Source organism: Mirounga leonina, unplaced genomic scaffold, assembly GCF_011800145.1.
Source record: "Mirounga leonina isolate KUSES-001 unplaced genomic scaffold, KU_Mleo_1.0 Mir_174, whole genome shotgun sequence".
Lineage (NCBI taxonomy): Eukaryota > Metazoa > Chordata > Mammalia > Carnivora > Phocidae > Mirounga > Mirounga leonina.
In genome coordinates, this window is record NW_023270451.1 from 36,732,036 (window position 1) to 36,759,226 (window position 27,191).

At 35.2% G+C, this 27,191-nt stretch overlaps 1 protein-coding gene across 1 annotated transcript in view; it reads left to right on the forward strand.

Annotated features, from left to right (window-relative positions):
- The window catches only part of ITGB8 (integrin subunit beta 8), a 77,218-nt gene extending 50,287 nt beyond the window's left edge, over positions 1 to 26,931 (forward strand). The window contains exons 7-14 of the mRNA XM_035020712.1: positions 5,766 to 5,861; positions 7,100 to 7,189; positions 11,058 to 11,192; positions 14,222 to 14,627; positions 17,032 to 17,257; positions 18,623 to 18,729; positions 21,734 to 21,897; positions 21,991 to 26,931. Of these exons, the coding sequence (XP_034876603.1) occupies positions 5,766 to 5,861; positions 7,100 to 7,189; positions 11,058 to 11,192; positions 14,222 to 14,627; positions 17,032 to 17,257; positions 18,623 to 18,729; positions 21,734 to 21,897; positions 21,991 to 22,113 (1,347 nt within the window). The 3' untranslated portion in view covers positions 22,114 to 26,931. The remainder of the gene's footprint in view (positions 1 to 5,765; positions 5,862 to 7,099; positions 7,190 to 11,057; positions 11,193 to 14,221; positions 14,628 to 17,031; positions 17,258 to 18,622; positions 18,730 to 21,733; positions 21,898 to 21,990) is intronic.
- The last annotated feature ends 260 nt before the right edge of the window (positions 26,932 to 27,191 follow it).

Sequence of the window (27,191 nt, forward strand, 5' to 3'; positions counted from 1 at the left end):
CCTCCCTCAGAGCCTTCCTTACAACATTCACCCCATCCTTGGCGGAAGCCAAGAATAATACAAAGGTCCCTAGTAACGGTGAAAGGGAGCCAAGGAGCAAATATTTGGAAGAGGCACACCAGTCATGCAATGAACCCTTATTAATGGATTTTCAAAGGTCGCTGTGACTCTGTTCTGGATAGAGACATGCAAATAGGCAACATCCTACCATACTCCTAAACAAATTTAGGAGCTTAGCTTTGGTGTTTCTTTTTGGACTCAGCCTTTTTTTGTGACTCATCATATTATGGTCAGAGATTCTTCAGCCCTCCTATCATATAACTCCTCAGATTTCCCTTACTGCTGGCCTCATAGTTCATTCCCTCCCCTGCAGCTCATTTGGATATACTAGCTGCTGAATTGGTCACCACCTTAGAGGATGGAAGCTGAATAGCAGAAGGTTTATTAGGCATTACCAAAGAGTTTTGCTTCCTGATGGGTAAAAAACAGTCAATATTCTGCTTTGTGACTTCTCATATAACTATGTTTAACATGTTACTAACTTACAGTAAGACATTTAGGAAGCCGCCTTCTTTTTTTTTTTTTTTTGAGAGAGAGAGAGTGCAAGCCGGTGAGCCCAGCAGCCCACATGAGAGCGGGGAGGGGGAGAGGGAGAGGGAGAGGGAGAGAGAGAATCTTAAGCAGACTCCATGCTCAGGGCCAAGCCCAAGACAGGGCTGGATCTCACAACCCTGAGATCATGACCTGAGCAGAAATCAAGAGTCGGACATTCAACTTCTGTAGGAAGCCTTCTTTTTTACCATGTATCTCAACTACTTGGAATTATATTCAGTTTTTCCAGAACTGCAGATGAAGAAAGGGAGCCTGAGAGGATACTTGACTAATTTAATCCATAACACTGCTGAGTTAACAAAAGTTAAAGTTTTATATTTGTGTTCCTTTTTTTCTGAAAGGGTTATTTCTGACATTTTCAAATGTCTGGGAGACTCATTTATAATTAATGTTATTAGACAGCGTTCCATGTAAGGTGACAATTTTAATCTTTTAGTAAAAAGACTTGTTAATCATTTTTGCTGCTCTATAACTAAGAAATAACTTAGAAATAACTTCAGAAAGTGTTAAATGTCTTTTTTTCTGCTTTTCACCTCCTTTGTCTCAGACACATATTAATAAAAATGTTAATTCATTGAGCGCTTATTTTGCACTAACACGGTGCTGAGCATATTGTTTATGTTATCTCATTTAGTCTTCACCATAACCCATGTTATAAATAAGGAAGCTGAAACTTAGAGACCTCAGATTCATTTATGCAAGGTCACTGAGATAATACAAATATCAGTCAAGATCCACACCTAAGCTATCCAATACCAGAATCCATTGCTGTGCTTTAATCTGACGCTGCGCTGGCTGCTTCCATTTATTACTACTGACCCTGAATTAGACAATGTGCTGGACCCTCCACATATCTTAGCTCATTAACTCTCCCTATCAACTTGACAGAGTCAACATCATCATAGCCATCCAGGACGGATGAAGCGGAGAGGAAGGGTAAACATCTTGCCCAGGACTTGATTCCCAGAGCTCCAGCTTGCCCCCTACACCACAGTTTTCATACTGACTACTAGCTGCTTTTCAGAAAGCCAGTGAATGCAAGTGATTTTGGTGATACTGAAGGAAAGCTAAATTAAGAGTCATTTAAAAAAATAGCTTTAAGCATATTCAGCTCTGAAGTCTTCCCAAAATAATTATTATTCTAAATGTTTTGAACACTTAAAAATGTACTTCTTAAGCCCAAGTTTATACAGTAGTCCTAATTTTGCATGATACTGAATCCTATATCTAATGAAAAACAAATCTAGACTAACCCCCAAATCTACTACCTTTTGTCACAGACTGAGGTTTAACAGCACAATAGCTATTGAAAGTCAAATGGAGAGGCCATCTAAACCAAAACCATCCTTTTAAGGGAATTAGTATTTATTTAGTTTCATGGAAATCACTGATTTGTAATTATGAGAATAATAACTAATTCTAATATGGCTCACCTAAAGCAGATAATAAAACTTTTCACCTTATTTACTTTTTTTTTCCTCCACTTAACACTACATAAAACATAGCTTCTAAAATTAATTAAAGAGATAAGGCCAGTTTAGAGAAATGTCTTTCACTAAGCACCACTGGGTTTTATTAACATGCACAATCAGAAAAGTAAAGGAAATGTCAACTAGGTAGAATGCACGTAGAAAGTTTTAAGTCATGTTTTAAGTCCAGGTGCAATTGAGTTTTTAAAAATATTGTTACAACTTTAAAAACTAACAAAATGCCTGATTTCAGCTTATTGCTCTTTTAACTGTTTTAAATTGTAAATGCTGTAACAACAGTAATGACTTCAATAATAACTTTAGAATAGACTTAATTCGAAGGTTTCTCATGTTCAAAGAAAAATAGCCAGGGAATGATCTCTGCCAACAATATTTAGTTTATTTTTTTCCTTTAAGTTGAAAGCAGAGATTGCACATAGAAACACCTGGGCTGGCACTGCTTTTATAATGACTCTGAAAATGAACTCTGAAAAAAAATAATGGTTTGCAAAATGACACAGTAAAAACCAAACATGATGAAAATATTTATATAGAATGTTCCCATTAAATGACATGTTTCAGTTCAATCATATTCTCTATTAGCTTATAAAAATTTTTACTATGAGGTTGTTTTATGAAGAGAATCTTAAACACTTCTTCTTTTGGTCCCTATTTATGCACATTATTAAAATTCTCTCATATACCTTTACACGATTATCTCTTTAACTGCAATTGCTCCCAGTGAATCTTTCTTACCTCCTCTTTCCTTCTGACATTTAGAAGTTATTTCCCACAAGTCACTGCGAAGGTGTTGGTGAATAAGAAAAATGTGAAAGGAATCCTCTTGCCCTTAAATACTTAGCAGCTGTCTTGGCACATTGCTTTCCCTTCTCCCTTTTGCCCCTGAAATGCCTGTTATCTCCGTTAATTATTTTCAGAGTTCAGAGAAACAATATGTAATGGGTTAGACAGAGGGGGAGTTAGAGATGAAAAGGAGCGACGTCACCAGAATGGGACAGCTGGCGGAGAGGGAGCGTTCTGCTAGTGAAATACAAGACACAAAAGATAAAATATTTAAAAGATAATATGCTTCATGGAGGAAAGGGGAAGGGGCTTCATAAATGACCATTAATCCACAGTTCTCCTGTGAACAGTGGTTTATTAAAACATCTGTTAAACATTTGTAATTTTAACAAATCTGCCTCAAAGTAGCTGGAATTTTCTCTTAAAACAGATTTCTTTCTCGGGTTAAAAAAAAAAAGTGTTCTTTTAAATTTAAAAATCCAATTGACCTTCTTAATGAGCTTCTGACCAAACTAGAACTTTTTAGATTTAAATTTTGTGTACTTTTCGTCAACGTGACTTCCTGTTTTTGAAAAGGGGAAAGAGATTAAGAAGGCTCTAAAAGCTGCTTACATTTTGAACTGTTCTTTAAATATTGATTTTATGTGAGTTAAGTATAAACTAGTTAAAAAACATATGGATTAAATTTTCCTTAAAATATGGTTGTTAAAATTAAGGGGGAATGCTTGGCAAACTGATTATTTTTTTGTCAAAACAAAAATATTTCAAAAGTAGTTGTTGCCATTAAAAAAATATTCCCAGTACAACTAGATTTACCCATCCTTGACTTGTTCTCTTTAATTTACTAGCATTATGGAAACTGTCATAAATCTATTTTAAGAGTATACATAGTACTAGGAGCAAGGCATAAGAATTTATCTGGCAGAATTTATATTTTGGGAATTGATTTTCTATTACTTTAAAATTATATTCTTAAGAATTGCTCTGGGCAGAATTTTTCTTATGCAAATCCATGTGGTAATAATTCTTTAACCTCTTCATAAATTAGTTTCATATCACATTAAATGAAGTTCATGAAAATCTGATTTGTTTCTACCAGAACAATAATAGATTATATAGAAATAAAACGTAATTGTTATGGTTACTATCTTAGTCCATTCAGGCTGCTGTAACAAAACTCCTTAAACTGTGTGACTTATAAACAAAAATTTATTCCTTACAGTTCTAGAGTTTGCTAAGTCTAAGATCAAGGCACTGGCAGATTCGGGATCTGGGGAGAGCCTCCTTTCTAGTTCATACAAGATACCTTCTAGCTGTAATGTTTTCACCACCTCACGTGGTGGAAGGGGCAAGGTGGCTTTCTCCACTGGCCCTCTTTTGTAAGGGCACTAATCCCATTCATGAGGACTCCACCTTCATGATCCAATCATCTCCCAAAGGCCCACTTCCTAACACCATCACCTTGGAGGTTAGGATTTCAACATGTGAATTTGGAGAGGAGGGCACAGATAATCAGATCCTAGCAGTTACTCATGTGAGTGATAGTATTTTTAAACCCAAGGCTATATCTTATATCTATGTATGTAAGTTTAATATGTGGGTCTCAGAACTTAGGCTATACAGGAAAGTCTAGTTAAATTAGCTCTTTTACTAAGTTCACAGAGTTTGCCAAAATACAGAAATGTTAACCAAGATGGTTTAGCAAAATTTCCCCTTAAAGAAAACACAATTAGCATTGGAGGGTGAAAGGAGGAGTAAAAACTAGTTATTTGAACTTGAATCACATGATACTAATTAGGCTCAGTCACCTGATCCTAATTTGCAACTTAGCTAATGCAACTAAGCAACAGTGAACAGGTGAGGACCACTGTAGGCGAAGTTTGACATCATCCCTCCGAGAAGTGTCTAGTTATGAAGTTGTTATTTGAGATCACTTTAATTTCTGGAAGAGCATTTATAGAAGGATAAAATATCAAGTACCATGTCTAACTATATAACTTTAGATACCATTCCATAGTTGGCTGATTTCTCATATTTACTAAATTGTATACCCATTCTCCTACTCTTCCCCAGCTTTCTCATTAACAGAAAGAATGTCACAGTTGGCTGTGCATAGTTTTATCAAAGTAAAACAGATTTATAATATGTCACATGACCAAAAGGTTAAGTATACTGATAAGTTGAGAGATCTGTATACATCTTATATAAGCTATTGGAAATAAAAATCATGATAATTGCTATTAGTTTTGAGCACCTAGTATATGTAAGAAGCTGCACTAAATAGATCACATACGATCAGCATCTTGCATACGATTGCTTGCAATCATGGAAGGCAGAAACCATTGACATGCTACAGAGGATGGACCTGAGATAGAATTTTTATCATAAAGTGACAACCTGGGATTTGAATACAGGGTTTTCTGCTTCTAAACAAAGTTTATACTATATCATGTTATATATTGAATATCTATGTATTTATGTTTATACATGCATATATTTGCATTTCAGCACTTGTACTAAATTTCAGAATATGATTGTCACTAATGTATCTCTATTTCTGAATAGTATATTATCTTTCAGTTATAGAACTGTGAGGCCAAAGTTAGGTGCTGAACACACTTTGCACAACGTTGAATCAGCCCTCTTCATTTTTCTGAGTTAAAGGTTTTTATGGGGCTTTTGTCTAGAAAATATCCTTAATATATTGATGTTGACCTTATTTTTTTAAGGAATTTAGATGCCTCCAATAAAACCATAATCCTTCCAAACACACTACATTTTTATGTCAGTCATATGGTTTTCCTCATAATGGATGTTTGGGTATGTGTGGGATTGAGCTACTATATTTCACTCCCTTCTTTTTTTTATTATCGTTTGCAGGAACATCCCTCACTAGGCCAACTTTCTGAAAAGTTAATAGACAACAACATTAATGTCATCTTTGCAGTTCAAGGAAAACAGTTTCATTGGTATAAGGTACGTTAACTCCTAAAAAATAAAAATTAAAATGTTTGCATTGGTAGTTGAAATTAGAATACTTCTTTAGATCCCCAGGTAAGGATTCTAGAGTTATTGTACTTTGTACAATCTGAATTTAATAATGTATTAACTAATGTATACCACACAGTGTCTTAAATTAGCATTTACATATACGTTCTATCTATGTAACACCTTGAACCAAGTGTGGGGACTGATATTTAGTGTGGTACTGACTGTGACAATAATGGAGAAGACTTTTATCAGGTAAAAAATAGTTCACATTCCAACTACACCTTTCTTGTCTGGATTTCTGTTTCTATTCTGGTCCATGGTCATATTCTTATAATAGATTGGGTTGGGGAACATCAGCTTGGTTTTCAACAGTAACAACATACCTAGATTTGGTCTAGGTGATCCAGTAAAGGAACAAGAGGAGCCAGCAAAGTGGCTGACCCAGTCAGAGCTTTGCTACATAAGAATAATACTGGTTTTGTCCACAATCCTTCAGGCTAGATGAGACTCACAAACAGAAGAGATGTTTGCAGACATGTCACTCTGGCAGCATCGTGGGACCCATTTCCAACAAAACACTGCTTCTGGGACCCCGTTGTCGTATTCTTTTTGCAGTCTTCTAGGGTCCTTTTTCCAGGAAGAATACCCACTCCATGAAGCTTCCACTTGTGACAATGATTTTTTTTTTCTCCATTCTGGGCCAACATGTCCTAAAGGTCACTCCACAGAACATTAGTTCTGCAAAATATTTACATATGTTACATGAGAAAAGGGTTTTGTAATTTTAAAATGTTGGAAATGCTGCAACAAATACTGCTAAATTATTTCCAAGACTTCTCGAACCTTTACAAATGTGCAGTTTGATTATCTAAGTGGAAGAAACCATATGCAGAACTTGCCCTCAGAATTCTTTTGATAACTATGTTCCATGGAATATGGAAAATACTTTGGGAAATCCTGGTCTGTACTTTGATTGGGTTTTTAGGTCAATGTATAATTTGTGCACCCATACAGCTCACTCACATATACATACATACTCCCATTTCAGGTGTATGTGGTCTGGTGCCCTACTTGGTTGCTTATATTTTTCTTGTATCTTATATTTTTTCATTCATGTAATGGCTCACCTTCCACTTATAACTCTAAGAATTTTTAATATTTGTTGATTACTGAGCCACTGTATACTACTGTCATTAAGTAAATATTATTGGTATGTTTTCTAGGACCTTCTACCCCTCTTGCCTGGCACCATTGCTGGTGAAATAGAGTCAAAGGCTGCAAACCTCAATAATTTGGTAGTAGAAGCCTATCAGGTATGTATATATTACACACAATTTTTTCATATAAACTTTTTTAAATTTTATTTTATTATGTTATGTTAATCACCATACATCATTAGTTTTTTTTCTTCTCATCGTAATTTATTTTTTCTTTTTTTGCTGTGAATTGTGTAAGACATTAGTTTTTTATGTAGTGTTCCATGATTCATTGTTTGCGTATAACACCCAGGGCTCCATTCAATACGTGCCCTCTTTAATACCCATCACCAGGCTAACCCTTCCCCCCACCCCCCTCCCCTCTAGAACCCTCAGTTTGTTTCTCAGAGTCCATAGTCTCTCATGGTCCATCTCCCCCTCCGATTTCCCCCCCTTCATTTTTCCCTTCCTACTATCTTCTTCTTTTTTTTTAACATATAATGTATTATTTGTTTCAAAGGTACAGGTCTGTGTAAACTTTTAACCCCAGTTTCTATGGCAAGATACAAATTAGTGCCCTGTCATCTTGAGCGGAACGGTGGGCAGAAAATTAGGTTAAAAATTAACATGAATTTAGCCCTGGTTCTATCACTAACTAGCCATGTAACCTTGGGAAATTCACTTGAGCTTTCTTTAACTTCACCATCTCATTGACAGTAAACTCAAGTTGGGCTAGAGCCTATCTAAATTTTCTTCTAAACCAACTGTTCCATTAGTCACCAAATCATGGCTATAAAACATACTTTATTATCAGAAATGTCACAATTTCCTATGTCATAAAGATAAAGAAATCCACACTGTTTAAAGCAGCAAACTGTCTTCTGAAAATGACCTATCTGGGATATAGAGATTACTGAGAGGACTCTGTTGGGGTCTCCTAGATTAATCACTTGATTGTTTAATCAGTTATTTTAGCAGTGTTATCAAACTAGTTTGATTAAAACAATCACCTTAAGAGGTATACTATTTTATTGAATTGACAGTTGTATGCTGTCCCTAGTCTATGAAGAGTGAGTGCCAAATGCAAAGATTTATAGAAACATCAGCTCTCTCAGCGTAGGTCATTCTTGGATAGAATAATCACTGTTAAAATGTTGTAATAATTGTGATTGTTACTTTAATACCACCCAGAAACAGTTACTTTCCATACGTGACCTCATTTAATCCACACAGCCAATCCATAAGGAAGATGTTAGTACTCCCATTTTGTATTTATAGAACCTCAAAGAAGCTAAGCAAGCTAACCAAAGGTCAAACAAGCAAAAGGATCAGGACCAGAACCCAGGTCTTTCTTAACTCTAGGCCTCAGGTGCTTCCTTCTGTGTGATAACACTTGTTTTTCTTTCTTTCTTTTTTTTTCTTTGCTTTTTTTTTTTTTTTTTTTTTACAAACTATCCAAAAGTGTGCTTTACTCTACCTTGAACTTAGGGACCACTGATTAAGTCTCACTTCCCAAATTCTCTGGTTCTCTTTCTTACACACTAGAGATGAATAGTATACACAGTAGCCCAAGCATTGTGAACAACCTCAGGCTTCTCTTATTTTCTCTGTGCCTTCTACTTGAACACAAAAGGGAAAGTCAGGAAGTAGACAAGGGATAGAAAATGAAGGACTTGTTTAAACTTTATTCTTTTAAAAGAAAAATAAATCTTGTGAGGGTTTTTTTTTTTTTTTTTGCCAAGGAATTGTTCTTTATCTGAAAACTATGTTGGATGAAATAAAGAAGACCATCTTTATTTTTGTTTGTCACTGTTACAAAAGAACATTAGGACTGGGGGGAGCTTCTTATCAAGGAAGATGAAACGTGTACACTTCATTCCCATCTGCAGTTTGTTCCCAGGAATAATCAAAATAAGGAGGGAATGTGCAGTGTTAGAAATCACCATAGGTTTTATTTTTATAGTATGAACCCATTTATTACTCCAAACAAGGAACATAAATTGACAAACTTGCCTGTGTGTCAGACTGTATTAATGGAAAGGGAACCAGCAGCATTTGGTTTTATGTTCTTTTTTTGCCCAGGATAGGTATTCAATGCTTTGGCTAACTGCAGTTCTGATTAATCTTAAACAATGGGAAAATACTGGCAAATCCAGTAAGACTTACTCTGGCTAATTAATCTCAAGTTGAGATTCTGTTATTTTACGTATATGTATATTTTAAAAATTCTTCTGAAATTTTATTTTGTCTTCACAGTCCAACAGAAATAATTCACAATTCATTGAGGAAAAATAATAAAAAAATTTCATTCTAGCTTCTAATTTTTTGCATTTCCTTTTTAAGAATTTTATAAAATCACATATAAATTTAGTGCATGGTGAATGTGACTGCATTTTATTTTTTATTAAATTAAATAAAAATCATGACAAAAAAATTAAGCTGAAATTAAGAAATGAAAAGTAAATTATATTGAATACAAACAGAATTATACATTAAAAAAATAAATTCTGCCTCTGTACTTGTTAGATATTAAAAAGGAAACTTAATATTGTGTTTGGAGCCTAATTTCTAAATCTCAAAACTGGACAAAATTTTAGATATTTGTCTTCACACCCTGCTTAAGTGAAAAACATTAGTGTAACAAGGTTAACTTTTTAAGAGAAAGAACTTCGGAAGGGCAAAGTGAGAGACTCACTGTATTAGGAATTTCCTTCTGATCTGTCAAACCATCACCCTATCAACACCACTTATATACCATTACAAGTTTCTGTTGGTTTGCTGAGAATGTTCAATTAAGTGATTACAATGGATGAGCTCTCTGAGAGATTTAAAAATGTGGCTAACACAGTCTTATCTAATCCAAATAAAATTTACTAATTTGAAGAAGTATCTTGTTCTAGATTTACCACCATGGTCAACTATCAGGCAATAAGCACACATCTCTTTATCGATTATACAGTTGAAGATGAAAATTTACTCAAGTAAAAAATTAGAAGCCATTAGAAAATATTTTTTCTTCATATCCTGCTACTCACTCTTTCCTTAGGTATATACTTCATCTTTTTTGTTTACAAATATAAGTTAAGGATTTTTGCATGTGGTAGACCGTTTTACGAGATGAAACACACACAGATCTTCAGTATATATTTAATGTAGCTAGACATTTTGGAACCAGAGACTGTGCTGGAAGAAATCTGTGTGTGCTTGATACATAAGTTTTACATAGATATTTTTTGAGTAATTGAAAAAATGAATGAATGAGTGAATGATTTTCTGTCTAGTAAGTGGTCCCATTTCAGTATTAAGGGTTAGACCAAATTTGACACAAGCAAGCCCCAGGGACTTGGCAAAAATTGTAGGCCACTCCTTTTTTTTTTTTTTTTCTGTTATGTTAGTCACCATTCTTGGAGAATTTACAGGACCATATCAGGCAGGTAATTCTTATGCCTACAGTATAGAAATGCCCTCCCCAAAATTTACCTTTCAATGCTGTATCACTAAGGTATTTTAGCTTTCATGGTAGCCTAAAGTGTTTGAAACGGAAATGTTTATTTAATAGTGTAAATGTCAGAAATGTGTTCCAGATTTTAAGCTGTTAAGATTTACCCTTTGTGACAATATAGGTGTTCTCAATGTTTTATTTAAATTTTGTCACAAAATATAAATATTGTTGGATTTAAAATGACTATTTTTGTAACAGGCTGAGTGAGAAATATCTTTAAAGTCATCAAAATGCACAGTCATGGAAATATGTGAAAAAATAGAACAATTTAAATGCAGATGGTCTAATCCCTCAGTACTTCTTATGTATCTCAAATATAATTGGGTCATTATGTGGAAACACCACATTTATTTATCCTTTTATAGAGACAGACTTTGATTTAGTTAAAAATTAAATCTAGAATGGTTTAATAAGCTTGCCTCTGTTTAATTGCTTACGTTTGAAACTTTTGTGATATACAATCAAAAAATGATGTCTCTGCAGAAACTCATTTCAGAAGTGAAAGTTCAGGTGGAAAACCAGGTAAAAGGCGTCTATTTTAATATTACTGCCATCTGTCCAGATGGGACCCGAAAACCAGGCACAGACGGATGTGGAAATGTGACAAGCAATGATGAAGTATGTGGGTGTACATTCTTCCCATTTAAAATAAATTAAGTTGTCTGGCATGTTTTCTCACAGAAAAATCAAACCATTCTGGAAAACTTTATTTACTACTGACTCCAAGGATCTTATGTATACACTTCAAAGTAATTTTTATTATCTCTTTCCAAAGTTCCTATTTGTTTTAACTCCACTGACTGTTCTCTCAAACTCTCAAGTTAAATAAATACATACTATTTTAAACACTTATTTAATAATAATAACTTCAGGGGCGCCTGGGTGGCTCAGTCGGTTAAGCGGCTGCCTTTGGCTCAGGTCATGATCCCAGAGTCTTGGGATCGAGCCCCGCATCGGGCTCCCTGCTTAGCAGGAAGCCTGCTTCTCCCTCTCCCACTCCCCCTGCTTGTGTTCCCTCTCTCGCTGTCTCTCTCTCTCAAATAAATAAATAAAATTTTTAAAAATAATAATAACTTTAAACTTAGGGGTCATAGCCACTGTATATCAGTAAAGCACATCTCTTCAAACAAGCAGTGTCTTGTTGATGATGATGCCTTTTTGGTTTCAAATCTGAAAATTCTCAGAATAAATTTGAAATCAACGGTAATAAGCCACAGAAAAGAATGCGAGTGATGGAGCAGTTGATAAAGGCTAAGAATTCCAAAATCTTTCACTGTGTTATTATTGTCCCAATACACTCATGATGATCTAGGAAGAGGTAGGAGATTTTATTAAAAACAATAAAAAAGAAGTGTCATTTAACTAAAAGGGGATAAAATGTGGGGAAAAAAGGGCCCAAATTATTGCAGTGTTAGGAAATAGGACAAGGAGAGATAGGGATTCTCCTGGTATCGGCACAATAGAGAGTAAACACACAGAAATATGCTTTTAAAGGGAATTCTTATTAGATGCAGTGATTTTCAGTGAGCCATTTACCTTTTGAGGCATCAGTTGCCTCATTTTTAAATGATCTGTTCAGACTAGAAGATTTCTAATCCCTCTTCTTTTCACCTCTAAAGTTCTATGCTGTATTCTTCCCCCTTGGAAAGTTTAGAACCTGCGGGTAGTATAGTTGCTCTCACGAGCTGTCTATTTGAAATCAATTATTGCTAGTATCGAATTCTGTAGGTCCTTGCATAATCACTTCATGGATTTTGTTCCCAAGACATTACATACCAGTTTATAAAATATATATATTTGATTTCCATTACAGATAAACTTTGTGCTAGGGAAAGTTTTTGCGAAAGGGTTAGCCTCTTAGTAAGTTCTTTCAAAATCAATTTTGGCAGAATGGTTTTCCTTACTTACCTTTTTTATTTTTTCTCCTTTGTCTATAATCCCTTTTCCCCCCTCACTTTCAACTAAGTAGTATAAACAGTTCGACTTTCAGGAAGAGTCATGTGACCTCTTAATTATATAAACCCCAAGTTTTGCTCTGTTAATATTGGCAATGACCACATTATCCTACATATCTGTTAATCCTTAACATTCTTTTTTTTTTTCTTAAAGATTTTATTCATTTATTTGACAGAGAGAGACACAGCAAGAGAGGGAACACAAGCAGGGGGAGTGGGAGAGGGAGAAGCAGGCTTCCCGCAGAGCAGGGAGCCCGATGTGGGGCTCGATCCCAGGACCCTGGGATCATGACCTGAGCTGAAGGCGGATGCCTAACGAATGAGCCACCCAGGCGCTCCAATCCTTAACATTCTTAAAGACAAAAAACCAACTGCATTAATTTTAATACTGTGAAGCTATTTCTGATGCATATATGTAATATATAAGCCTAAAGTTAGATTTTTCATATCTTGTGTGTGTGAGTGTGTGTGTGTGTGCATGTGCGTGTGTATTTGTGCTAGGCCTTTTGGTCAGACTGGAGATATATATATACATATATATATATATATGTATATATAGATAGATATAGATAGAAAGATAGATAGATATCCATCCCAACAAAAAAGGCTACCACAAATTATTTTTAAGTTTTAATGGATCTCAGTCTAAAATGGAAAAATCCTACTATCTTATTTGCCAACGTACCTGAAGATCATAAGGTAGGCTAACAAATACAAAAGACACATTAAACCAATAATGTCCTGCAAAAAGAAAAAAAAATAGAGAAAAAGGTAAAACTTGGCAGGATCTGTCCTTTCACAAGGGAAATAAACTCCTGCCAACCCAGATCTTTAGTTGTGGGCTCACATCTCCTGAGACAAATGTATGACCTTGTATTGAGATCTTAAGATCTGAAAGAGTCTGGGGCACCTGGGTGGCTCAGTCTTTGGGCATCTGCCTTTGGCTCGGGTCATGATCCCAGGGTCCTGGGATCAAGCCCTGCATCAGGCTCCCTGCTCAGCGGGAAGCCTGCTTCTCCCTCTCCCACTCTCCTCCCTGCTTGTGTTTCCTCTCTTGCTGTGTCTCTCTCTGTCAAATAAATAAAATCTTTAAAAAAAAGATCTGAAAGAGTCCTAAATCTTTTTCCCTTAAGTAACATCAGAGAAAGCTTCATGTTTTCCTTCATTAATACCATGTATAAACTAAAATTGAACGCTGAAACTTTACTTGGGCCCCTAGGAAATAGGAACAAAAATAAGAATTGTTCATCTGAACATCCCATCTCATGGTTTTAAACCAGGAGAGCAATAGTCCTTTATTTTAGTTTATTTGATCTCTCCCTTGTGCGAAATATTCAATAACTCCACATTTTAGGACTTATTTCAGAAGATGATCTATTCTCTCTCAAGTTTGCTAAGAAATCAATGGAGGACATTTCAAATAGGCTTGAACCCATATCCATTTAATGGTACAATATAGACAAGCAGCAGTCATTGCTTCCTTTAACTCTCTAGTTCATTAATTAGGAAATAAATTAAATTAAAAAGGGGTGTTACATCTACCTATGAAAGACTGCACGTGTAATTTACGAAGTATTATAAATTTCTATAAGATGGTACATTATTGATTCAGAATATCATTAACAGATATAATAGTGATGATAAAAATAATCAGGACATATAAATGTATTTTCTTTCCCTCCCCCCATTTAGGTTCTTTTCAATGTAACAGTTACAATGAAAAAGTGTGACGTCACAGGAGGAAAGAGCTATGCAATAATCAAACCTATTGGTTTCAATGAAACCACTAAAATTCATATACACAGAAACTGCAGCTGTCAGTGTGATGATGGGAGAGCACCTAAACGAAAGTGTGTCGATGAAGTTTTTCTAGATGCCAAGTGTTTCCAGTGTAATGAGAATAAATGTCATTTTGATGAAGATCAGTTTCCTTCTGAGAGTTGCAAGTCACACAAGGATCAACCTATTTGCAGTGGTCGAGGAGTTTGTGTTTGTGGGAAATGTCTGTGTCACAAAATTAAGCTTGGAAAAGTGTATGGTAAATACTGTGAAAAGGATGACTTCTCTTGTCCATATCACCATGGAAATCTGTGTGCTGGTAGGTTTAAATAAATATATACATGCAGTTTTTACTAGTTACTGTTAAACTGGCATATATATTAAAGTATCTTTAAATCACATCTTTATAATTACCAATCCTGAATCTGAACTTAATATTCAAAGGTTCAAAGTCTATGAAATTAGGGCATGGCAACAGATTTATGGCACATGATTCTGCTGTTTATATTTTAAATTATTTTGTACAGGAAGTACTTCAAAATAAAAACCAAAAATTAAGTGCTATTCTCAAGTATGCCTTGATCTATATACCCAGAAAAGGAAATTACTAATGATGTCTGGCAGGTTTTCTATAATCAGAGTATTCTTCTAGAAAGACCTGATTCATTCTCATAAGTGGTCACTCCCTCCAGCTTGCTCAGAGGACAGTGAGCTATAAAAACATAGTTTCCATTCACTGGAAAATTCTTAATGCACTATTATAGATGGTATTATAAATTTGTAATAACTTAAACCTTTTCAGTGTATTTTTGGAACAACGCCAGCAATGAAATTATCAAAGGACAGCATTCTCCAAGAAAATGCTGGTTTCAAAAGTAATCTAGAAGATTAGTACCAGAGGCCACACGCAGACAACGTTTAAAAATGAAATAATTTAAAACAAAAATATCAAAAGTACTTTTTGGCTAATTCAGTTTACTGCCACCTAGAGGTTAGATTCTAGAAAATCTGTGCAACATTTGAAATTTAATCCAAAATATTGTTTTTAAATGAATTAATTTTTCTGTGACATTGTGCTAAATCCACTTATTGTTAAAACAGCTTTTTAATGTTTGCATTTTGGTAACCAAATATTAATTAGATTACCGATTAACTGAAATATTTCACTGCCATAACCATATGGAAAGTAACAAACCTATACAAATTTTCTATTCTTGTATAAACTAGAAATTTGCCCTATATCACATAAATATGCAATGGAAAATTGCCTTTTTATTCTGTTATAGATAAACCATTTTATATGCCAAACATTTATTCTGCTGTACCTGGTATCATTGGTAGAATGGATTATAGATGACTTAAGAACAAACTAGCAATTACCTTCTAATTTTTAGAGCTAATCCTATTTGGAACAGGAAAGAGGAAGAATTCTGATATCCCACAGCTTTTGATCTCTCAAAGAAGCTTGAAATACATTGAGAATCCCGGTCTCTATTTATAGTTAAATATCAAAAACCAAGGTACTCGCCCTTCTATATGACTATACTGCTGGCCCACAGGTGGTTGAGAATCTGCTTTGAATTATTTGTGTATAAATTATAGTGCAAACTGTAGGCTGACAATATTTTCTTCACTAGTCTCCTTTGAGAATAAAAACACATGTTCACAGGTCAGCTGGCTAGGATTAGGTGTGCAGCTTGCGTATAGGGAACCGGGTCTGGCAGGCATTTGTTTGGCCTGGATCTCATTAGTTTTACATTTAGCAATTGAGTTGATCCAATAGTAGCTTCTATGGAACAGTAACCCTGTGAGGTGCTCCTCAATAAAGGGAGAGAGGGAAGGAGAGAGGGAGGAAGCCAGGAAGCAAGAGAAGGAAGGAAGGAAGGAAAAGTCTGTGGCCACATAAGCTTGAGAAACACTATGTAACCCTGTAATATATAATCGCTCTTGAAGATTTCAAATTCACATAAGCATATTAAATTTTAGATGCCTCCTGCAGTCTAAAATCCATTTAAGTACATATGACCAGTGTTTCCCCTCAACTCATTTGTCTGCCTGCCCCCAAGCCCAACACACAAGTGTACATTTACACACACACACACACACACTTACACACATACCCCACTTGCTTTCTCTCATTTATGACCTAATAACAGCTCACAGCACACTGTAGGACGTGCCCTTCTAACCTGTTAATGTCCTGAAGCTGGGAAGGGATTAGTTCAACTTGCCCAGAGATCTAGCAGCCCTGAAGGACTAGAAGGGTTTGCCTCACAGACCCAAATTATCCCAGGCCCTTAGCAATAACGAGAGACCACGAGAATAAATTATGGAAGCTATTAAGCAAATACCCCTGTTTTTCAGATCTTAAAACAGACAATTAACATTACTTCCGCCTTTGAGGCTTTTTTATATCTGTGTGTTTTTCATTCAAACCGGAACGGCCAGTGACCTTCAAGTGGCCAGGCAGCCGGAGCAGCAGAGCGGATGTCCCAACCATGGGCTCAACGTCCAGCCTCAGGAGAGTCCCTACAACCGAACAGCTTTGAAAATAGGCCCTCCTAAACCCTAGCATTGTTCTTGCGGGCGAATAGAAAAGGACGCTGTTCCCACTCACTGGCCGGTCGGTGTGTTTCCACGGGTGGGGGAGGGGAATTCAGGTCTGGAAACACGTCACAGAGTCAGCGGCCCCAGTAACTTAGGTCCTGGAGTGTCTGTTGCAGGGCATGGAGAGTGTGAAGCGGGCAGATGCCAGTGCTTCAGTGGCTGGGAAGGGGATCGCTGTCAGTGCCCGTCAGCCTCAGCCCAGCACTGCGTCAGTCCGAAGGGCCAAGTGTGCAGTGGAAGAGGTACGTGTGTATGTGGCAGGTGTGAATGCACGGATCCCAGGAGCATCGGCCGCTTCTGTGAACACTGCCCCACGTGTCACACAGCCTGCAGCGAAAACTGGTACGTGTTCTCTACCTCCAAACATACATACAGCAGTCCTTCAGCAGTGCTGGGCTCGTCCTTTTTCCATTTTGCCTTCCTTAATCTTAGATGTTGCTGGATCTTCTCTACCAGGTAAACTGTTACCGTCATGCTAAAAAAAGAACCGAATGGGGAATTTAGGAATTAGAAAACTTAGATTTGAACTCTTGGCCACTAGATAGCTGTGAAAACATCAGAATTGATCTAGGCATTCACTCCCTTAGCTTGTTTGAAATAGGTTTGTTTTTTTTGACCATCACATTGTTTTATTATTATGATCTTATGTTAATCACCATACATTACATCATTAGTTTTTGATGTAGTGTTCCATGAAATAGTTTTGTTGTTTTAAAGAATAATATTCAGTGTTTATTGTTTTTTCCCCAGCTTTATTGAGATACAACTAACATAGAACCTTGTTTACACAAGGCTTAAGGTGTGCAACAGGATGATTAAAATAATAATGAGGATTATAATAATAATACCTGATATAGTTCTGTGACAGAATTAAGTTAGATGATTCATGTAAAACAAAAACAACCCAACCTTTGTACTTACTTGGTGCATAATAATCCTAGAATAAATGTTAGCTATTATTATGGGGTTTATTTTATTTATTTATTTATTTATTTATTTATTTATTTATTTATTTAAATTATTTTAAAAATAAAGAATGACAGTGGCCCTGAAGCACCTCTAGAAATAAGCGGTGGATGAGTAAGAGGTGATATGTTAAATGAAGGTGGCGTTGTTTTTTGTCAGTAACTAATTTCCCAGGAACAGTTTGAGCCTGCTCAGAGATCACTACTCTACATATTACTGTGCCTTCCAATTTGTCTTATTCAAAATTTTTAAGACATTTACTTTCTCAGATTGGTGGCTCAAGTAAAAATTTTAAAATTATATATAGCAATTTATGTAACTGTCTTGGAAATGCAGTACTTAAACATAACGTTGGAGTTATTTCTAACAAACCCAACTGAAACTTGAACTGTGTATTCATTGCTAAACTTTTCTATAGTATAACATTTATCCTCTAAAATATTTTTATGAGTTTTATTTGTGATGAAAGCATCTTATGCGTTTCCTATTTTCTTCTCAATCAAGAAAATTCATTATTTTGATTTTATACATTATTAAAATATTTTTAGTGGTTAGAATATAATTTTGCCATGTAAATTCAGCCAGTATTACAAATAAACGTCATGGCTTTCTTTCCCAGTTTTACAAGGTGGCTGTCCTAAAGCAGCACTACTCTATTTTGATATTTTATTTCTTGCAGAAAATACTGTGGGCTACAACCTTTTCAAAGGTTAAATGTTTCATTTCTTTTCATCCTTTCAGGAATTGTGTGCAATGCCTTCACCCTTATAACCTGTCTCAAGCTATACTTGATCGTTGTAAAACCTCATGTGCTCTCATGGAACAGCATTATATGGACCAAACATCAGGTAAATCAAAGCTTAAAAAGCACTGAAGAGTATCACATTCCCCTAAAGGGCGCATAATCAATCATCCTAAAGAAAGGACTAACTGCTTCAGTGTTCTCAGTCTTCCAGAGGTGGTACTCTATAACAAGCAGCTGAGTATATTGGCCATGGTTTGGCTGAATTGTTACATCTCCCAGCCAATTAGCCAGCTAAATTCTCATGCTGTGCCCCACTGTGGCAGTACACCAGGCAGAATTACTACAGAGGCCTCAGTGAGCCAAGAGTGGAAATTTCCTACGTAGAGTCCATTTCACCCTTACAGATAAACTATGGAGCCATACTTATCTTTCATAACCCAGACTTGCTTCCAGCTACAACGTTCCTCATGTAAAACCAAAATTCACTTTTATGTTTCAGGTGAAGCCAAAAATCCTAAGTAGCATTGATCTGCTTTTGCAAAATATGTAACTTAAAAAGAGCCATTCCTTTCTGGTATTTTTTCATTCTGATGTAAATACAATTTAGGGGTGAATGATTATAAAGGCGGCATGATGGAAAAGGCATGAAACTTTTAGTCTGAACACCTTGGCTTAATGCATGTCCCTTGACACTAATAGATAAGAAATACCAGCCCTCTTACAAAATTTCCCTGAGCCTCAGTTTCTTCATCTGTAATAGAGATAATAATACCAAACTCAAGGAGCTGTAGGAGATTAAATGAGCCAGTGAATATGAAAGAAATACGTGAATTAAAAGATGACACGCAAATGGGAGAAACATGTAAAAGCTGTGTTCAAAGACAATTTTAAGACAAAAACTCATTAGAAGCCAAAAGCCAGTACGCCACTTTGCTCAGGTGTTAAGGTTAAAGTACACATGAATTAGAAATTAAGTTTGAAATTATGTCTTCTTTGAAAACATTTCTACTGCTACTATTATTTCTAGTCTCTCCTCAAACCTGTAAAGATAATTCCAACTCTTAGACTGCACAGAAGAATAAACTGTCTCCAGTTTTGTTTCCTTATTCCCTTGCATCCACACTGATCTTAGCCCATGATGAATTTGGCTTTGAAAAGAGCCCATGTGCTGCCAGCTGGGGCTGCAGCAATCACTCCAGAAAGCCAAGTGCCTTTTCTAATAAATAGAGCCCTTTCTGTCAACATGTCATTTATTATGTTAAGTAAACAAACCTACTCTGACCTAAGTGTGGTTACAAAAAGTATTCCCTTAAAGCTCCTTAGGAAAAGCCCTTGCTTGACCTAGACTAAGATGAGAGCCATGGCCAGGGCTAAATGTTTGTCTATCCAAAATGACATTCTAAAATGCATGCAGATTTGAGCCTGAAGATGTCCTCTATCCTAACCCATTAGAAATATTTGTAAAATTTGTTGGTAGCTAGGGGGCTCCCCTCCCCTTCACAACTATGGTGGAAGGAGAGAGAAAGAGCATTTGTTAGCCACCTCTATTATCTGTCCACTCAATCACACTTAAAGGGTGTTGTTCCAGTCTTCTGGCTAAGCTCCTCCTAGGCAAGAAGCCAATAAGTGGGATTAAGCCACGTGTCCCCTTTAAGGATCTGCTTTAGCTGATTGACTAGTTCTAAGTCAGCCAAGGGAAATGACAGTCTGTCAGGATGAAAGGCATGCTTGTCACAAACCTGAAGGTCACTGTGGAAGACTCCAAGGACACCACCTTTGAATAAAGTATCTTGGATTCTCTCTGTGTGAGAGACCAGTAACAACAGGAGACTTGTGCTTGCTTTTGGTCTTTCTATTCCAATTAGTAGTCCTTTGGACTCTCTTTAGCCTTTCTTTCAAGAAACCTTATCACTGACCAAAGAAAACTGGGCTTAAAATGTTCCCACTTGGAGAGGAGCCCTTGCCTCATTTCTGAGTTCTTGGCTTATTCAAAAGCATGCTTGGTCATCCCTGCGAATTCAGAAACAAATTACCCACATTTAGGTGACTGCTCTTCTAAATCTTGGCAGGTCCCCCTCCCAAAAGGACCTCTCAGGGAGACCTTCGGGCATTTAAGTGAAGTCCCCAAAGTCTGGAGAATGGGCAGAAAACACATGCCTCTTTAAGCCAGGAGGTAATTTTGTGTATCTGGGGCAGCTAGTGAATTCTGTGGAATACTGGCATTATTGTGCAATGTTCCTCTTAGATTAGGATAATACTTCTGGCATCCACAGAGCCTGTAGACTTTCCAGCCAGGGTTTGCCAAAAGTCTGGTGTTAAAACAGAGACCTTGTATGCTCCTCCTCTTAATGCAGCATTTTCCTTTTCCAGCGAGTAATTATTTGTCCTTGAAAAAAAATATACAGTGGAATTTTTAGAAGCAAAATATGACAGATTTGGTTGACAAGTAAAAACTAAATTAATAAAAATTGAGGAAAAGAGATTTGCATATTGTCCTGAGCTGGACACTCTTATTCCCTGGAGAGGCTACATGTAATATTAATGGAAATTTACACTACCCTTTCAAAGGAAATACTTATTCATCTACTAGAATAGTACTGATTTTAGCTTCTGCAGTTGTTTACTTTATTTTCCATTACTGCTGTGCAATGAATGAAGAGCAAGCATAACAAGAGAAACATATGCTGATACACAGAGCTGTTAAATAATTTTTAAATCCCATTTTCCACTTAGTGATCAACAATGCACACCACAAAAACTGCTCCTTTCTGTCACAGGTAAAATTTTATTTTGTTAAGGAATTTGGGCACACTCCAGCTAATACAATTAAAGAATCAAGTTGCAAAGAAATAATATTTTTGAATACTTTAATTGTGGCTACTCTCCAAAACAGGGCTTTCTCTTGGAAATATTTTAATAATAAATGTTTAATAAAAATTACAGTTACTTTTTGAATCAGTAGTAATGACATTCTTCTGTTTTGAAAATGTAGATTTGCAAATATCTCTGGTCCTATTAATTGAGATGGAGAACATTATTTGCTTGTTAGAATCCTTTGATTTACTCATTCCAGTTTTTAATCCATTTATTTGTTTGCTTTATTACAGAATGTTTCTCTAGCCCAAGCTATTTAAGAATATTTTTCATCATCTTCATAGTTACATTCTTGATTGGGTTGCTTAAAGTCCTTATCATTAGACAGGTGATACTACAATGGAATAGTAATAAAATTAAGTCCTCGGCAGATTACAGGGTGTCGGCCACAAAAAAGGTCAGTGAATTCTAAAAAAGAATTACTATCAGTATGTCATTGTCTACTTCCAATATTTAGACTGTTAAGTAATGATATTTTTTCTCCATCAAGGACAAGTTGATTCTGCAAAGTGTTTGCACAAGAGCAGTAACCTACCGACGTGAGAAGCCTGAAGAAATAAAAATGGATATCAGCAAATTAAATGCTCATGAAACTTTCAGGTGCAACTTCTAAAAAGATAAAACGTACTTTATGGGAAACTGGATTTTTAATATTTGCTCCTAAAAATATATAATTTTAGAAGTCACAGGAGGAGACAAACTGTTCTAGATCATGCCGGTTGCTGGTTGTCCACTTGAATGAAGACTGACAAACATCCTCATCATCATGTGACTCACACCGCTGCTGAATTTTTCAGAGAAAAATGTGTCTTACTACTGTTTGAGACTAGTGTCATTGTAGCACTTTACTGTAATATATAACTTATTTAGATCAGCATAGAATGTAGATCATCTGAAGAGCACTGATTACACTTTACAGGTACCTGCCATTCCTATGCTTCCCAGAGAGAGACAATGCTGTGTCACTACAAGGGTACAGTAATCCCTGCACCAAACGTGTGGATGAAAAAAATAAAAGGCAGTTATGCTACTGTTGCCAAGCACTTCAACAATTGGCAGTGAATAGACAAGAACATCTAGATGGATAAATGGTTAGTGTTTCACTTATTCAAGAGGTTAATAGACAAAACCTTAATTTTGAGGGATATTGCTTTTGAAACTGTGTAGTGTTATGCATGTGTTTGTTTTCTGCTTCTTACAAGATACTGATTTCACCATTCTCTCTTTGCCTTTATATTTTTTCTTTCTTACAGGATAAGTTTATATATGTCACAGATGACTGGATTAAATAAGTGCTAAGTTACTACTGCTATAAAAACCTAATAATACAATGTCACTTTATTAGAATACTGATTTTAAAAGCTGAATGTTTAATAAGGGACACTGTAAAGTAACATCAAAATCGAACAGCTTCGTTGTGTGCAGATGTGGAGTCTTACATATCTTCTTACCTGATAAACTGGATGCTTCGCCATTTCATTTGTCTAATCATCAGGTTGAAGATCACAAGGTGTTTAGAAACTCTGCCTCAAAGTGCCACATTTTTTAGTGAGTTCTCTCAGATATTTACTCCAAGTAGACATTAGCATTTTTCTAATTAAAAGCTATATTATGCTATATTATTTTCACCCCTCAGTGCAGCATAAAGAGTTCTTTCCCTGAATCACCTCAACCATACTCACCAGAATTTAAAAATATACAATTGGAGGAGGATAGACAATATCTTAGAAATAAGCTAATTCATCCTTTTACTTAGTCAGGGAACTGAGGCTCAGAAAGTTTAAATGATACCTTAAAAAACGCCCAAGTGATTAAGTGGCAGCATTTGAAGAGAACTTCTGTCTTCTTATTGCCAGGTAGTGTTCATTGCACCATATCATGCTACCTCTTGATTCTTTAAAATATTTGATTGGAAGTATTTTTGAATGTGATATACTGGAGTCTTGAGTATGACATGAGAAAATTTCAAAGCAAAGCAGAAAAGAGTAATTCAAACTGAATTCCATGACTGGCTTCCATTCTTTCCTGCTAATCAGCTTCTAAGAGAATGCTGCATGGCCTAACTACAGGGAAATCCATTCACACCACAGCCTGTGAGTTGTGCAGTGCTCAGCCTGAGAGCTTGATACAGAGGCCATGAGCTTTTATCTTCCCCCATGGAAACTTCTTCACAATTACCATATCCCTACAGACCTATTCAGTCTGATTTTGTTGGCTATAAGTCCAATAGCCCTTTGTGTAGTACAGAGCTTTGCCTATGAAAACAAAGTAATTTGTTTAAAATGTTTTCTTATAATTAACTTCCCAAATTTGTCTTCCAGCACTTGAAGAAAGGCCAGATATTTGCATTTTAATGAAGACAAACTCCCACCCCATATTTTACCCCAAAGAGGATTTTAAAACATATAATAAGTTGTTCTGGAGCAAACAAGCACAGCAGCTCCATTAACTTGTCCCCTACAGCCAAGCAATTATGACGCTAAGTTGAACTGTATTTCCTTCCACTAATGAGATTGGGGACACTGACATAATTCAGTACTGTGACTCACTTGTGTAAGACACCTTTGATCACTAAGGATAACATAAAGATCATACTTTGCAGGCTGCCTGTCACACACAGTATCCATTTTAAAAAGAAAAATTGGATACCTGATAGCTCTCCAAAAGGAAAAAGTGGAAAACATCCATTCATTAAAATGCTGACAATTTAAAAAATGAACATTATAATGTTCGTAAGCTAATCTCCACGTGGAATGAATTATCCAAAGGAGCATAATAAAATGAAACCCTTAAAAATCAAGGGTTTATATTTTTATGCTCTCATTAGTTTGCACTAATATAATGGACCAAGGCTGTTATAGGAAAAGACAAACTTCCTGATAGGCACTTCCATGCTTGATGATGACTGTAGTTATGCTTGTGATGTCTTGTGCTTTCTTTTTTTACTTAAAGACCTGATTCTTAAAGATTTTAGAGCTTATATTTTACTTGAATAATGGATATTTTCCTGTAAAGTGGCTTATGAGAAGAGAATTAATATTTGACTAGTTAGAATTAATTAAAAGGTAAGGGAAAACAGGGTATTCTTATTCTTAGTTTAAATAATTTATGTAAATAGAGCCTATTTTCAACTAACATGACCACAGGAGCCTTTTGAGATTCATGATATTAAACAAATAATGAAATGTTAAGTAGTTAACACAGAACTTGAACAACACTTTTGGTACGATAGCATTTTGTGCTCTAAAGTATGTAATGATTTAGAAATGTGCCATATACACACTACAAGATAACTGTATGCATTCTGCTTCTCTGGGAACATCTTTACACCACAGGGTACATGGATTTACAAACATTTGGTATCTTCTTTGGAAACTTATTAACATGTATGAAATCATAGACATTCTCTGCAAGACTCAAAAATTCACTTAAAAATCTGATTATGTACTGAATGTTCAATATAGCTTTAGTTTATAAGGATACAAAAATCTAAGGTTAACAGAGTAGATTTCTTTGGAGGCAGATTTTTCAAAACTGAGAATTGGTAGATGCATCAAATACAACACTTCACAAAAGGAAAAATTCCAAATTTTTAAAAAACATTATCCCTTTAAAATAATCCCACTGAAAATATTCTTATGTATGACAACAGATATCCATGAGACACTGAAATATGATTATGATGAACTATAAAAATTTTTCTCCATAGAATTATATTCCTTCTGGTTACATGGTATATAGTAAATTAGACTCAATGGCTTTTCCTTCCTTCCTTACTCCTGGTTTTCCTACTTTCGTTTCCTCAGATTGCCCTAAAACTCTAAGCTCAATAAGGCTTATTGTGAAAAAGAACTCAATGTAATGGTATAATGAAGTTCTCCATTTCCAAACATCTCTTAATGATTTCAAAATTTATCATGTAACTGAACCAAGACATACACATTAAAAACTAAGAATTAAAAATTGTCACAGCCATTTGAGCTTCTCAGGTCTAAAGGGTTTGAGATCTGTATCTTTAGTAAAAGTATTGAGTGAAATATAGCTATTTGGGAGTTCAATCATGTGCATATTGTATTGTTTTATATACTCAATATTTAATTTACAACTATCCTTATTTATATTGACCTTAAGAACTCCATTTCATACAATGCAAACTGAGATATATTTTCAGAGAAGTATAGAACTAGCATTCTTTCAGATCATTTCCTTTTTCTTTTATAATTACTGTGTGGCAATTTTATTATGGATAACTGATTATTCATATTCATATTTCATTGATTCTAAGATATCTGCTTTTCAATTTCACATTTCTAAAATTGTGATATATCTTGCAATCACTGGCATCTTAGATGCAGTGTTTGAAGTTGTACTTGAATAAGTATTACACTAATTCACCTTTAAATGTTCACGGGGATAGGAACATTCCTTTTCTTAAAAATATTTGAGAACCCGTTTATGATAACATGTGAGGCCAATTTTCAGTATAACTGAATCACATACAACTCATCATGGAGCCTGTCTGATTATGAGCTCAGATCCTGCAGACCTTTAGGTTATAAAAGTTCTTCATCTTCCTATGTATACTTTGTGCTAGTGGCTACGATTTCAGCAAACCTAACTTAACTGACAAGAATGGGTGGGTTTCTCCCAGTTTTGCTAACAGATTTTTAATCTTTCTATTCCTTTCTAAAGAATACTTTCATATGATCATCTCACTTTTAAACAGAATTAACTGGAAAAATATATGAAACCATCACAATTAGATATTGTAGCATCTTGTATGTCTTATGTCAATGACAGATGAAAAATATGATACAAGCAATCAATACTGTAGGGAAAAAAACCTTCCCTTCAAGCCCTCTCATTTTTTTTATACTTCTTTCTCATTTCTGCCCTTTTGTTTGATTTTTTTCTTTGGCTTTGATGAATTTACCTTCAAACCCATATAATGACTGTCATAAAACTGCATATTTAAGTTATTTGAATTATATGAAACAATTGTTCAGCTATCTGGGCAGCTGTTAATGAAATACCTGAGAGTAATAACACTACTCTTTTATCTACCTGGCAAACTTCCCTGCATAAAATCTACCTTTGTAAGCTAACTGTATTAATCAGATTTCCAACCTCTATGACGTATTTCAGTTAAAATTATTTAATCCAACAATATTAAAAAACAAAACAAAAAACTGCAGTTATCAAGGATGGAAAATGTGTGATTTGTGTAAAGAACATTTACTAACTTTACACTGTACCACAAATAAATGTGATTTTGATAAGAATTCCCCATAATGACAAAATTCATGGTACATAAATTTTATTAAGAATGTTGGATATGAAATATTTTAATTCTAAATTATAAGAAAATATAAATTTGCACATAATATAGAAATTCATTTTGTGTATATTTAACATAACTTTAAAACTATTTTACATTTATCAGCTACTTAAGTTTTTTAAACATCTGCAAAAATAATTTAGAAATGTTTTTAAATTATCAGTAATGTAACCTTATTTGTTTCATTTAACAAGTCCTGTTTTTGTAAAAAATAAAATTAATATAGAGTGTATTTTTAAATTAAAATATTTGAATTTAAAATAGCTCTTATGAAACAAAGAAATTCTCATTAAACAAGTTTCTTATTATTTCTGGCTTTGAATTATACATAGTTAAATTGCCTTAAATGACAT